This window comes from Delphinus delphis, chromosome 4, assembly GCF_949987515.2.
Source record: "Delphinus delphis chromosome 4, mDelDel1.2, whole genome shotgun sequence".
NCBI lineage: Eukaryota > Metazoa > Chordata > Mammalia > Artiodactyla > Delphinidae > Delphinus > Delphinus delphis.
In genome coordinates this window covers 95,145,627-95,160,781 of record NC_082686.1, presented here as the reverse complement: position 1 = coordinate 95,160,781, position 15,155 = coordinate 95,145,627, and the positions used below count along the sequence as shown (strand labels likewise).

The following is a 15,155-nucleotide window of genomic DNA, read 5'->3' as shown; positions in this document are numbered from 1 at the left end:
AGACAGCGCTTTTCAAATGCAAGGAAACGGATGATCCCAGACAATGCTTTCAAGCCACCGGCTGCCTCTGATGCCTATATGATGATCACAACCGTGGTCATAAAATATAGCCAAAGCCAACCTTACGTAACGTTTTGTCCCAGAGGTTGTATGTGTATCATCTCATTTAATATTCAAAACAGCTCTATGAAGTACATGTTTTTAACGATCCCATTGAACAAATAAGGAAAATGAGTTTCAGAGAGTTTATTCCTATTTTAAATGTTACAGCTAAGATCCAAAGCAAGATTCGTCTGACTTCAAAGCCAGTCCTCTTAATTCTAAACTGAAAACTCCTAGACAGAAGAAAGGCAATTACCTACAGTGATAAAACCAAAGCTTCTAAATCATGAAAGAAGAGTTTAGGAGCACCTTAAGCCAGGGCTGAAGAGAAACCTGCCTTTGGTCCTCCAATTAAAGGAGCTTGTTAGCACACACTAATATTTGCTTATGAATGATTCCAGGGGATAAAGGAGGGATTTTAAGTTGCATATTTATTACACAGGGGAATATACTTTAAGCACCTACAATATAGTAGGATTCAAACACGGCATTAACGAGACACTTCCTATTAGTGTGCTCTATAACAAAGGGTTTTGCCCAACGTTCAGCTCTCAACCCATGGAAGAGGAATAAACCTGTGTAATTCTTACAACAAGCCAAGGGACTGGTCAGTTTGAACTCTCAAGGAAGTATGAGGTGTAGAGACTCATAAATGTGACTACACCCTGAGGTTCGGACACTGGCTAGAACCACTTCTGTTCCTGCTCACCTGTCCTGCTCTCCACAGTGGTTGCTGGCGTTAGGCAGGTTTTTGTGTTAACATGTCTACCATTTTCACCTTTGTCGCTGACTGAATGTGATAAAAAAATTGCAGACGAGTTATTGTTAAAGAATCATAGACGATTAGAATTTGTAGGGATTACTAACATCTTCTAAAATGTGATTTAAAAAAGAAACTTAATAATTTGTAGCACTAAAATCCCTTTCTCCAACAGAAATTTTATTCAGGATGCCAATATACAGCCTCAATAAAAACTAGACTTTTAAAATCAGTAAACATTTATTTTTATAAATTAAACTATTATATGTAGTGCACACAGCTATATTTAAAATGGATAACTAACAAGGACCTACTGTAGGGCACAGGGAACTCTACTCAATATTATGTAACAACCTAAACGGGAAAAGAATTTGAAAAAAGAATAGACACTTGTATATTTATAACTGTATCATTTTGCTGTACACTCAAAACTAACACAACATTGTTTATCAACTATACTCCAATATAAAATAAATAGTTTAAAAAAAAGAAACAGGGCTGCCCTGGTGGCGCAGTGGTTGGGAGTCCGCCCGCCGATGCAGGGGATGCGGGTTCGCGACCCGGTCTGGGAAGATCCCACATGACGCGGAGCGGCTGGGCCCGTGAGCCATGGCCGCTGAGCCTGTGTGTCCAGAGCCCGTGCTCCGCAACGGGAGAGGCCACAACAGTGAGAGGCCCGTGTACCTCAAAAAAAATAAAGAAACAAAGGATGACTAAACTCTTAAAAAAATTAAACTATGTAATATTTAGATATAAAGTTAATCAATGACAACAAAGGGGCTATTTTAGTGAAGACAAATTTAGAATTTTTGAAAGAAAAAGTCACATATCAGCTTCAATATCTTATGAATTTTCTGTTTTGTTTTGGTTCCAAAGGATAGAGGAAATCTACATTTCCTCAGATAGGTAATTGTAAGTGGTAATAATTACTCTTAAAAAGCATGCCTTAAAATTTCAGTGGAAAATTCATACTGAATCACATTCTGCACATGAATGGAGTAACCCAGATTACAAATTGAAAAGTTGCTGTTTTCTTTTATTTTTAATTAATTAATTTTTTTTTCACATCTCTATTGGAGTATAATTGCTTTACAATGGTGTGTTAGTTTCTGCTTTACAACAAAATGAATCAGTTATATATATACATATGTTCCCATATCTCTTGCATCTCCCTCCCTCCCACCCTCCCTATCCCACCCCTCCAGGCGATCACAAAGCACCAAGCTGATCTCCCTGTGCTATGCGGCTGCTTCCCACTAGCCATCTACCTTACGTTTGGTAGTGTATATATGTCCATGCCTCTCTCTCACTTTGTCACAGCTTTAATTTATTTTATTGAAGTACAGTTGACTGTAATGTTGTGTTAATTTCTGCTGTACAGCAAAGTGATTCAGTTATACCTATGTGTACATATTCTTTTCATATTCTTTTCCATTATGGTTTATCACTGGATATTGAATAGAGTTCCCTGTGCTATACAGTAGGACCTTGTTTATCCTTCCTATATATAATAGTTTGCATCTGCTAATCCCAAACTCTCAGTCCATCCCTCCCCCACCCTCACTCCCCCTTGAGAAGTTGCAATTTTCTAGTGTGTTCAAAGTTGGTATGTAACATTGAGTTTGAGGGTTTTTTAAAAAAATCAGTTTATTAAATATTAAAATATATGAAACATTAAATGAGATTTAAGCATGTATGGATCCTCTAAAATTATCTCAAGGTGGGTAAGCACCTGCAAACTATATATTTACAGATCTAAGGAAACAGGTCTAGCATGATTCAACGAGTTGCCCAAGCTCGTATTTCTTCATTGCAGCACTGATAGAACTTGGGTCTTTGCCACAGCATACTGCAAGCAGCACTTGGATTTGTTGTATATGTTAACCCTAAACTAAATGGATTCAGTCAATAAATATTTATCTGCTACTCTATCCCAGGCACAATGCTAAATAATAATAATAATAATATAATACAGTCGTCCCTCAGTATCCACAAGGGATTGGTTCCAGGATCCTCCATGGATACCAAAATCCACAGATGTTTAAGTCCCTTATGTAAAGTAGCAGAGCACAGCCGGCCTGCCATATCCTGGGTTACACATCCTCAGATTCAACTAACACTGCGAATACAGAGGGCCGAGTGTAATACAACAATGGACATAAAACATTCAAGCTCTTCCACAATGAAACTTACTATAGTCTCGTGGGGAACACAAATGGAAATCAAAGAATGATACAGATACATGCAAAATTACTAACTTGAGAGGTATGGGTAGCTGATGTAATTAGGGGCATGAGGGGAGAGAGCTGATAAATCCAAGTGTGAGCTGCATTTTAAAAGCCATGCGGGAGGTTACCCAGTTAGGGTAAAGAAAAAGTATAATGTGATGTGACTGAGGAGGGACTGGTTTCCTGGCAGAGAAACAGCGATTACCAAGGCCCTGTAGCTGGACAGGGCAGGGCATATTGTCTCCTATGGGAGTCGTTGGTGCCATGGAGAGAAAATGAAAAATGTCTACAAGAGATGTCGTAATAGTAACAATGTGCACTAAACACTGTGTTCTACATATTGCTCTCAAATGCTTTATTTTATTATTTATTTATTTATTTATTTATGGCTGTGTTGGGTCTTCATTGATGGCGGCGGGCTTTTCTCCAGTCGCAGCGAGTGGGGGCTACTCTTTGTTGCGGTGCGCGGGCTTCTCATTGCGGTGGCTTCTCTTGTTGCAAAGCTCGGGCTCTAGGCGCGCGGGCTTCCGTAGCTGTGGTGTGCAGGCTTAGTAGCTGTGCCTTGAGGGCTCTAGAGGCGCAGGCTCAGTAACTGTGGAGTACAGGCTTAGTTGCTCCGCAGCATGTGGGATCTTCCCGGACCAGGGGTGGAACCCAAGTCCCCTGCATTGGCAGGAGAATTCTGAACCACTGCGCCACCAGGGAAGTCCCTCAAATGCTTTATAAATAACTATATTTCCTTCTCACACTAAACGTATGAGGGAAGTAATATTATCCATATTTATACATGTGGAATAAGGGGAGGTTAAGCAACATGCCCGGGGTAAGAGAAACAGGAAGTGTCAAAAGTAGGGTAAACCCAGATGAGTGACAGTTTGCAGCGCTCTTCTTTACCACTAGGCTAACCTGCTCTCTCTTTAGTAGGAAGTAGTATCCCTTAGAGAAGCAGACAACACGAGGGTGACATGCATCCTTCCACACCCAAGCCTGCATTGATGTATGACTCCCAAGAGGACTATGAATTTTAAAAATAGGTTTTAACCCTAGGAATGTTGTCATTCATTTAAAATCTATGATAAATGAGATAGCTTTTGCAGCAACATGGACGGACCTAGAGATTATCATACTAAGTGAAGTCAGAAAGAGAAAGACAAATATTGCTTATAGGTGGAATCTAAAATATGATACAAATGAACCTATCTAAGAAACAGAGACAATCACAGACATAGAGAACAGACCTGTGGTTGCTAGGGTTGGGGGGCATGGGGGAGGGTTGGGAGTGTGGGGAGTCTGGAATTAGCAGATGCAAACTATTTTATAGAGGATGGATAAACAACAAGGTCCTACTTGTCCTACTTGCACAAGGAACTGTATTCAATATCCTGTGATAAACCAAAATGGAAAAGAACATGAAAAAATATATAATATGTATATATATATATATATATATATATATATAAACGGAATCACTTTCCAGAACAACAGAAATTAACACAATATTTTAAATCAACTGTACTTCAGTAAAATTAAAATAAATAAATAAATGAGATGGCTTACATCCTCAAGAATCCTCCACCTACATTCAGGTAACAGCCCACAGGAATCGGAATGGGTCTTCTTTTCTGACGGTATTAACAGTGTAAATGATAATGTCTTCCCTTTTTTCTTTGGTTACCGGAAAAAAATAACTATCAAATTCCCTGTGCCTTGTAATTTGGATCTGTTTTTTCTTCATCTGGCTTTCTAGTCTTTATATTTTCTCTGGTCTCTTGTTTTTACAAATATAATATCATTTTGTATAGCATCTACTATGTGCCAGGTCCTAGGTCAGCAGGTTCTGCAGGAGGTACCAAGATGGATAATGCACAGTTCCTGTTCTGGGCTCATTAAAGTCAGCAGGCTTTGAACGAGAAAGAGAGGACTCTTCATAAAAGGAAAACTAAAGGTGAGCTTCCTGTCATTCAGAAAGCCAATGTGTTGATGAGGAGGTCAAGCCTCAAAAGAACTCAACAAGAGGGAACCAAGTAAAGTCAAAAGAGGGACCTAAATGTGAGATGGGAAAGATGTGCTGGCAGGCAAAGGGGAGCACGGATCTACGAAAGGAGACCCCCACTGTCCACGGTTGAGGAACTTGGTAACAAATCTGGATTTGAATGGCCTGCTTAATGATTCCAGGCACCCCAACCTCTGTGGGCCAATCTCCTTACCTTCATGCATCTCAATTCCACTAGGGGGATAAAAGAACAAATTGTAGTTTTGATCAAATACTTTGAGGTACACAAATGAAAGGCACTACTAAAAACAAACCATCACAATGGAAAAACACTTCTAACAACGAGTGCACCTAAGTGTTCACCTTCATCAGTGTGGGGTATAGACAGGAGTCTCCAGGTCCATTTTTTGCTCTTAAGCAATCTCTGGAGCATGCACGCATACACATACTACAAGGCCACCCATTCATCACGCAGGCACACGTGCAGAGACCCAGATACGCATAAGCCACCGAAAGGGGCGTAATCAGTACGTGAGGAGAAATGCTGAAGTGTGCATGGAGTAAGCAGCTCAGCGTGTCCATTTTTAGAACTTAGAAGCTTTCCAAGTTCTACGTGCTGTACAACACACAGAATTGAGACACTGGAAATAGCCCCAAAGGTGGAGGGTATTATGGAGACAAAAAAAAAATCTGTTTATCTTTTCTCTGTTAGAAGTTCTCAGGGCTTCCCTGGTGGCGCAGTGGTTGAGAGTCCGCCTGCCGATGCAGGGGACGCGGGTTCGTGCCCCGGTCTGGGAAGATCCCACATGCCGCGGAGCGGCTAGGCCCGTGAGCCATGGCCGCTGAGTCTGCACGTCCGGAGCCTGTGCTCCACAACGGGAGAGGCCACAACGGTGAGAGGCCAGCGTATCGCAGAAAAAAAAAAAAAAAGTTCTCATCATGTGCTTTATCTGACCGGTCCTTCTGCTAACTTTATCTACTTGAAAAGTCCCAAAGAGGTGTACTGGAAGGGTCTCTGCAGCGGAAGAGCCTGGGGTGGGGATTCCCAGGCTTTGCTGAGAGTCAAGCTTCCACAGCTGGGAATGCCCCGCTCGGGCCCTACCAACCTCACCAATATCTACCCATCCTCTGATCTCATGTAGTTGTTACTTAATCAGGAAACGAACGTACTGGCCACCTAGATAGGTCAGTTTCCTTCTTAAATTCTCCCTTAATACTCTCTGTACAGTCCTTGAAAGTTAATCAGAACTGTCAAATAACTGTTCAACTGTTTGTGAAATGTCTTTCACTGGCACTGGAATGTAAGATTCCAGAAGATAGCGCCTGTGTCTGTCTTATTCACCGCTATCACCCCAGAGCATAGCACATTCATTCATTCTTAAGTGAATGAATAAATGAATTATTGTGATTTCAGTCTTCAGCTTCTGGAGTCCAGCCCCACTTTCTCTCCTGGATCTTGCTCTACACTAAGTCATTTTGACAGTTACCTGTTGTTCAGGGTAAGACTAATAACATTGTAACTGAGGTAAGGAAGACAGGGCTGAGTCAAACTATTTACATATATTGACGATGAACTAACACACATATGGCATGTACGGCATGTGGTTCATAGCACAGGCTACCATCCCCAGCTACAGAGGTCCAATGCACATTATAACATCCTCTCCTCATTCCTATTGCCTGCCCCATGCAGGCATTCACTGTCTCTTACCAGGACTAATATTTAGTGAGGAACTGTTATGTACCAAGCACTAGACATTATATAATTTTAGTCTCAAAAAAGTTTGCAATGTTTGTATTCCCATCTAACAGATAAGAAAAATGAGATTCAGAAAACTTAAAAAATTTGCCCAAGGGCAGTAAGGAGAGGACTGGGTGTGAACCCAGCTCTATCTGAATCTGATGGCCATGCTCTGGTGATGCCCCCCAACTCCCAACTCCTGTCTCTCATTCTTATAACAGGGCCGTGGGGAAGGTGGGCACACCCTGACTGGCTGGATTCGAATTTCAACTCTGCCATTTACCGTCTGTGGTGCTTGGGCAAGTTATTCAGGATTTTTTGCTTTCAATTAATTCCTCATTTGTAAAATGGATATTGTTAGCACTGCTCCTCTAATGGGAATTGTTTCAAGGGTTAAATGAGTTCGTGTATATTGTATTAAGTACTAAGAACAATGCTTGGCACATTAAGCAATCAATGATAGCCATCTTTATTTTTGTCTCTGACTGTTGTTGTTGTTGTTATTACTGTTACTAATATTACCTTCTATGCTACCAATCATTCCACTGAATTGCCCTCCCTTTGGGAAGGAGGCATCAAATGTGCATGGAGCAGCAAGTCCCCTGATTTCTCCCAGTAACCGAAGATAAAAAGATTTTTTTTTCCTTTGGTCCAATTTCAGCAAACATTCCATGAGCCCGTTAACTCTGGGCAAAGCACTCTACCAGAAACTACTGGGAGAAGGCTGCTTCCTTACTCGTCAAAGAGGGATGGAGACTGGCTGAAAGCTTCACCTACAGGAATTCAGTAAGTGAGACAGAAATAGAAACTCAATCAAGCAGGGCTTAAGATGGATCCTTCTAGTAGGCAAATCCCATCCTGTTACTTTGCTATTTAACTTCCGGCTTCCACCCTGGCTCTAGCAGTGGTGTGAGGACGGGGCCAGGACTGACAGCCTCCCGCCCCTTGTAAAAAAACAACCCGCCTTGTATCTTTTCTATCTAATGGGTTTTTGCTTAAGACTCTTTGCTCTCAGGGTTCTACTGGGAAAATTTAAAAGTTTGAAAACCTTATAATATCCTTGCCACAGCATTCAATTTGCTCATGACCTGACCCTAACTTGTCCAGATTCCCCTTGTATCACTCTCTCCTCAGCACATTTTTTATACTAAAACTAAACTATGTGATAGTTTCCATAACATGTTCCACCTCTCTCAGCCTCCATGCCTTGGCACAGATGGTTTTCTTGGCCAGGAACGTTCTCATCTGATTTTCCTCCTGGGCTTAATTACTACCCCTCACTGTCACATCAAACTTTATATGTAACATTATTTATGACTTGTACGACTTTATTATAAAATGGATTAGCTTTACTTACAAATATTTAGAGCAAGGTTGTATTATTGTCAGCTCCCCTTCAGGCAAAGAACCACTTTGTCATTTTTGAATTTCAAGTGTCTGTCATAAAGTAGGTGTTTAGTAAATGTTTATCAAATAAATATTAAATTAAACACTAAATATCCTTCTATGTTAAATGAAGACCTATGGCAGTGTGAGAAACAGAGTGGACTTAAAGAGTAGAGTTAAAATACTCAGGTCGAAATATTCACTCCACCATTTACATGTTACATTCAGCAAGATACTTAGTATGCGTGGTTTACTCATCTCTATAATGGAACTAATAATGGAGTCTGGTGGTTGTTAAGGGCATTCAGTGAATCAATATACAGAAAGTATTGTAAAGAGTTCTGGCACATAATAATCACTCCATCAATGTTACCTACCATTATTATTATTTCAGGCTGAAATATAAAAAATGTAACTACAGAGGCACTTTACTTAAGGACTAAGTCTGTTTTAAATACATCTACTAAAATGATTTGATCTTACAGTAATACACTGAATTCTCCTGTTTTTCCCTGCCCAGCATCTATCCTACCCTTTCCTTTAACAGTTCTTAGTTTTTTATTTGAGGAATCCTTTCCAACTCTCTGTCCCTGTGGTAGGTTCCAGGGCCAGGCACCCAACCCAGATGTGGCTGGAGAGAAACAGGGTTTGGTTGTCGGATAGTGAGGTGACCCAAGCTGGGCCACTGATGTCCACACTGGCACTCTTGCTGGGACTAAGGGTAATGAAGTCATTAGAACATGAGCCTGGAGCTGCTGGTAGAAAGAAAGCAGAGCCCAGAGATGGAGAGATACAAAATTCCTAATCAGTCATGTGACTTCCTAGATCTTGCTGAGCTTTTTCTTTTTTTTCAAAAATATACACAAGACAATAAATTCTGTTTTCAGCTTCATCTAGTCTGAGCGGGGCTTCGGTACTACAACCCAAAGTGTCCTGAGTAATGATCACAACCAGTCACTGTAAAGATGAGAAAGCCTATGACAGTAAGTTATTATCTTATTAAGTCCTACATGGGCTTCAAGGTATCATTGTAAAGGGACTAGTTTACATCAGGAATTTTGGTTCAAATGAAGATGGGTATTATTTGCAGGATTATCAAAGAATCATGGTCTCTTCACACTTGGTAGCCAGAAAGCAGTAAATACGAATCCCTAGAAAAGTGTTCCTCTGACTTTGGTGTGCGTGAAGCTCCTTGAGGAGCTTGGAGAAAAGGCAGGTTCTTCCACCCAGAAATTCTGCAGCAAGCCCAGGAATCTGCCTTTCTGATGAACACCCCCAAGGGGTGCAGACAGTCCGTAAATGCTGGCTGTCCACCTTGAGGAACACTACCTGAGAGGGCCCAATTTTGTTTAGATGATTAAAGTACACACATCCAGCTGGGAAGAAATCCCCAGAAAGCGACAAAATGCAGAAATTCTCATAATTATTTCAGAAACTAAAAGAACTTCAAAGACTGAGTCTGAGTTTAAGCCCTAATGCTGAAGCAAATATTAGCAAATTTGGAAGTGTCTCAGCTGTAAAACAGAAGAACATAAGCATTATATCCAGTTTTCTCTATGGTTATTTTCTTCTAAAAAAGGAAATGGTATAGAAAGAAAACAATAATTTAAAAATTGATTTCAAGCTTATAGTTTTATCAAATTCATTACGATAAACTGTAGTAACTTCACAGTAGATCACTGCAAACAATTAACAAAGATGACCTTTGAGAATTCATCTCAGAGCAGCTATAATGAGCACAATTATGATAATTGGTAAGAAGCTTTTGCAGCGTTCCATAATACACAAAAGACAACATGACAAAATGAAATAGATTGTTTTCTGAGGACACCACATGAGTTTCACAAAGGAAATTTTATGTTGACTGTGATGTGTAAGGGGGTGATACAAAAGTCATTTGATGCTGGATCATACACCATGGGAAATAAGAAAACCATTTCCTGATGTGTAGCCATGTTTGCCTTTGTCAGGGGTCAGTGGTTACATAATGGCCAATGATGTGCCTAAATCAAGGAACTATCCAGCCCTTTCAACAGAGGTTCCCCCGAGAGAATTAAGCCTAAATACTATAAAGCATCCATTGTAAGCAATGGATTGACTCTCCTATGCATTGAAAATGGTGCTAGCTCTGTACCATGCTGGGGAGAATTGAGAAAATAGACTCAATCATTTTCTGTAGGTCTCAGTTGCCTTGTGAAACCCAGTTTAGAGAGGCTAACTGACACTGCTTAAACTGAAAATACATACTCTGGGATAAATTGCTGTGTAACTTTTTTGATTCCAAGCAAGGTGGTCTAGAAATAGTAAATGATTCTTTGAACAATTTAAAATCTCACAAACAGAACCAGAAAAAGTGATACTCAATGCTCTCAAGTCATACTTTGTGCATCAATATACAGCTTTGTACACTGAGATTAATGACGTCAATGGAACTCAACTGCAGTCTGCAGACCCACACAACAGAACTTTACAGAATTAATGTCTTGGGCTCCATCCACATCCATTAGTTGTTCAACTGCCAAGTGCATCACATTATGTGGAGATCCTATTCAATTCAAGGAAAATACAGTAGTATGACGTTAGCAGAATTGCAAAATAAATTCTGATTTGTTTTGTGCTGGGAGCTTTGTAAAAGATTTACACATTTCTAATGGGTTTCTGTGTAGAGACTGATAGTATCTGATCTTGATTTTTGTGTCAGACCCTGCTAATTAACAATACAAGTATCCATCCCCTCTTCATTCCTGACTAATAATAGAACCCAAATTAACTGGACAGGTTGGTAGAATGAAAGACCACATTTCCCAGCTTCCTTGCAGCTAGGTAGCCAATGACTGCAGAAGTAAAGAGAAACGTATGCGAGTAGAAAAAATTTCGCTGGAAGGGGCTGTCTTCTGTACCCTCTGCTCCCAGCCCCTCCCCCGCACTCCCCGCACTGCCTTTTTTTTGCCTGCCAAAGGATGTGATCAATGGAAATCCAACAGTTACCTTAAATCAGAGAACTGACCTTAAGTGTGGAAGCCATGTGTCAGAACAATGGAGCAGAAAGATAAAAACACCCACCTACTCTATCACATTGCTGTTACACATCCCTGGACTGTCGCCCCTAGACTCCTTTAACATGAGAGAGCATAACACTTCCATCATACTTAAGCCTCTGTTATTTTGAGTTTTCTCTTGCAAGTGGCAGAACGTAAACCTTATTAATATAATCTACATGTATTTTCTTACTCAAAGGCCAGGTGAATTAATAAACTAATTGGGATGAAATATTTGAACTGGTTTGCAAGCTCTGAAATTTGAATAATGCATTTAGGACAAATAAAAGGAAGGATTACTTTATCTAAGTTCTTCTAAACATATGGGAACAAAATTTTTTCTTGTTAAAAATGCATATAATTTTTAAAATGCATAGAACTTAAAAAGGAATTCAGATAAGTAAGGAAAGGAAGACAGTACAATGTGTGGTATAAATGAAAATTAGTGAGATTAGTATCATGGTTAATAGTGTAGCATATAATGTATACTTATCAAAGGTAGCAAACTGGACCAGAGAAGGTACGGACCGAAATCTGACCTACGGACATACTGCGTGTTTTTCTTATTTGTATACTGGTTCTTGATACCTTTGTGTGACCCATTCATTCTACATCTCTTTACATTAAATAATCCACTTCTGGGCCAAACGGAAGACTTTGGTCTTTTAGCTTTTGTGTACAGCTGACACATCTTAGAAAAATCCCTGGGGACAATCGAAAATCATTAACATGCTTTTGATTTCCAATAAGTCCTTTCAAGTCTGATTTTTGCTCTGTACTCTAGAAAAGGCATTAAAATATTTTAAATAGACCTAGCAAAAAGGATTGAAAGCATAAGATTGTATTTAAAATAAAGTCTATTCCTTAGATTGCTTTTGATCATCCAGGCCAGAAATTTTGTTTCAGTGTCGCTCTATAATAATAAGTATTTGTAGTTATTGTGATTATTTGGTCTATAACATTTTGGGGAGGAAAATATCCATGTTACACATCCTACTAGGATTTTAGAGTTATCCAAACTCTTGTCTACTCCAGTGTTAGGTGGACTTTGGGGAAAACTGTTAAGACCCACCTCTTCTGTGTAATCTCAGTATTATTCTCTTAATACCTTCAAATCCTTGTTCTGTCTTCATCTGCAAATGTCCTTGGCTGTGTTTATGTAAATTATTGGCACACATGTTCTTCACTCTGACTACATAAGGCAGTGTGTAGGCATCTAATTTAATTAGAGTGATTTACCCATGGTCATCTCGGTCAGCTGCTGAATACTCTTAATGTTTATGTTAAGCACAAGTGGGGAAAGGTCTTGGATGTCTAAAAAAATTCTATTTCCAAAAAGTGATTTTTCTCTATCACTAACTTCTCTATGACACATATATAAGTTTGAGACGGCAAGATAATGATACATTACCCCTGTGACATCCATAACCTTGATGGCTGCAAGTTGGCCCGTTTTGACATGACGACCCTGTAAAAAAAATTTTAAAAATAATTCAGTTCTGATGAGTAATATTAGCGTTAGATTTCAACTGTAAAGAACAATTACATAAATCAATGTTACAGAGTGCCAATGGGGAAGACAGACAGACAGACAGACACACAGAAATCTTAAATGCTTTGAAGATCAATCTCTATTTAATGTTTATTTTGTAAAACATCTCCATCACTTGGTCTGTTGGGTTTGTTTTCACAGTGGTTGTCAAGGTAAATCAGAGACAATGTCGAATAATTTGGTTTACCTCCTCTTCAAGGTGTCAGATAAGGGGTTGAGTGAGAGGGGGATTTACATGGAAGGGGAGCTAGATCTGGGTGGAGGAGACATAAGCATCTCCTCGGCTGGAAAACACTTGGTATGTGCAGAAACTTTAGTTTCCTCGATTAGTAAAATATCTTGTAACAGTCTCAAATGGATATGATTCTGCTTCTCTTCACTTCAGACTATTAATTTATCTTCATCTTAAAAGGGGGCCTAAAACAAAACAGATAGCAATCAATCCGAATTTGTGATCAAAGAGACAGTATTGAGCATAAGGAATTGCTTCCCCAGAGGAGGTATCCCTGGTCTTTGCAACCACGGTGAAGCAGCAACCACAAGGAACTGAAAGAGAACAGGGTGTGGTGAGGGGGCAATCCCAAAGAGGAGCTTTCTCTGCACTTGCTCCTTGAGAAACATAAAGTCTACATCTGACTCTCAGACAGTAGTAAAGATGGTCAATATCCATTACTTCTTTTTTTTTTTCGCGGTACGCGGGCCTCTCACTGCTGTGGCCTCTCCCGCTGCGGAGCACAGGCTCCGGACGCTTAGGCTCAGCGGCCATGGCTCACGGGCCCAGCCGCTCCGCGGCATGTGGGATCTTCCCGAACCGGGGCACGAACCCGTGTCCCCTGCATCGGCAGGCGGACTCTCAACCACTGCGCCACCAGGGAAGCCCTATCCATTACTTCTAAATGCATTTTCTATGTGGCTTCTACAATACATTTTACCTACCATTGCTATTATGCAGTATAATATACCTTCCAAGATCAGCTGGATTCAAATCCCAGCTGCACGACCTTAGGCAAATCCCTTAACTTTCTAGGCCTCAGTTTCCATGTCTGAAAAATGGAAATAATGATAGTACCTAACTCATAGTATTGCAAGGAGGATTGAATGAGATAATGTATATAGAGTGCTTGACAGTACCTGGCACAGAAGAGCTGTCAGCAGATGCTGGCTATAATTATTTATAGTCCTGTCTTGTGATTAATTTTAAGTGTTGTCTTCCTCTTAAGTTATATGTTTCATGAAGGAAGGGACTGTGTCTCATCATTGTATTTCCAGTGGCTGGAATAGTGGGTGCCTAGCCCGTCGATGGGGTGGCATGTTTATGGATGAACGACAACAGCAGGTAGTGCAGTCATGTCCACCTGAAGCTGGAGGAGATAGCTTTGGTGCTGCCTGCCCCTTTCCTTCTCATATATCTCAGCTTTGTGTATGGACCTACCTGATTCTAATAGTGCTTCCTTCACCTTTCAACCTCCATTCTGCTCCCTCCCTTTCCTCCTCACTCAGAAAAGAGCACAAAGAAGAAGACATTAAATCAGTAACCTAATAGGGTCACAGGCGTACTTCAACTTTCAAGAAATTGAGGGAGGGGGCTGAAGCATTACCACACCAAGAGCCCTGGACCGGAATTCCAGACGCCTGGTTCTGCCCAGGACCAGCTGGTTCACTGGGAGCAAGTTATGTAACCCATCTGGACCCTGGTTTCCTCATCTGCAAAACGTGGGGAGCCTGGGCTCAGTGGTCGGAGGTGGGGGGGAGTAGGTGTCACTGTTAACACCCCCCCTTTCCACCCCAAGGAAATTTAGGAAAAGTAGTTGGAAATTTAGTTTTCACAATGACTGAGTGGGGAGAGTAGTATTACTGTCACTTAGTACCCAGGGGCCAGCAATACTAACTTCCTGCAGAGCCTGGGTCAACCTCCCACAAAGGTGAAGTAGCAACAGTGCCCTCTGTTGATAAGACATTGAATGACCTCCAGGGTTGTCCAGGTCCCAGTTAAGTCTGCGATGCTGTAATGGTGACCTTAACAAAGGAGTCATTAGCTTCTCTTCGAGAATAGAAAGTCTTTAAAGTAAGGGCCACAAATCATACCTTAAACAATGGTTATTTCTCTACTAAAGCACTAAAGGAGTGTAGGGGACTGCAGACAAATACAGAGGGTCTGGCTGATGTCACACAGCTGATTCACCTTGAAATTCTTTTAATGGTACCATGCAGCCAGGAAAGGGGAACGCCTGGGTATGTCTTGCAGGGACCTCTAAGAACTGACCCCCTGTCTGCCACGCCACCTTGGTGGGCTCCCACCTGCTCTTATGCTGTGGTCCCCGACACTCAACTGCATTCTCTAAAGGTATTGCATTG

The 15,155-nt window shown here is 40.8% G+C and overlaps 1 protein-coding gene across 1 annotated transcript in view; it reads right to left on the bottom strand.

Annotated features, from left to right (window-relative positions):
* Positions 1-15,155, bottom strand: part of TNIK (TRAF2 and NCK interacting kinase) — a 410,793-nt gene that overhangs the window by 155,784 nt on the left and 239,854 nt on the right. Inside the window, exon 3 of the mRNA XM_060011144.1 lies at positions 12,660-12,716. Coding sequence (XP_059867127.1) covers positions 12,660-12,716 — 57 coding nt within the window. The remainder of the gene's footprint in view (positions 1-12,659; positions 12,717-15,155) is intronic.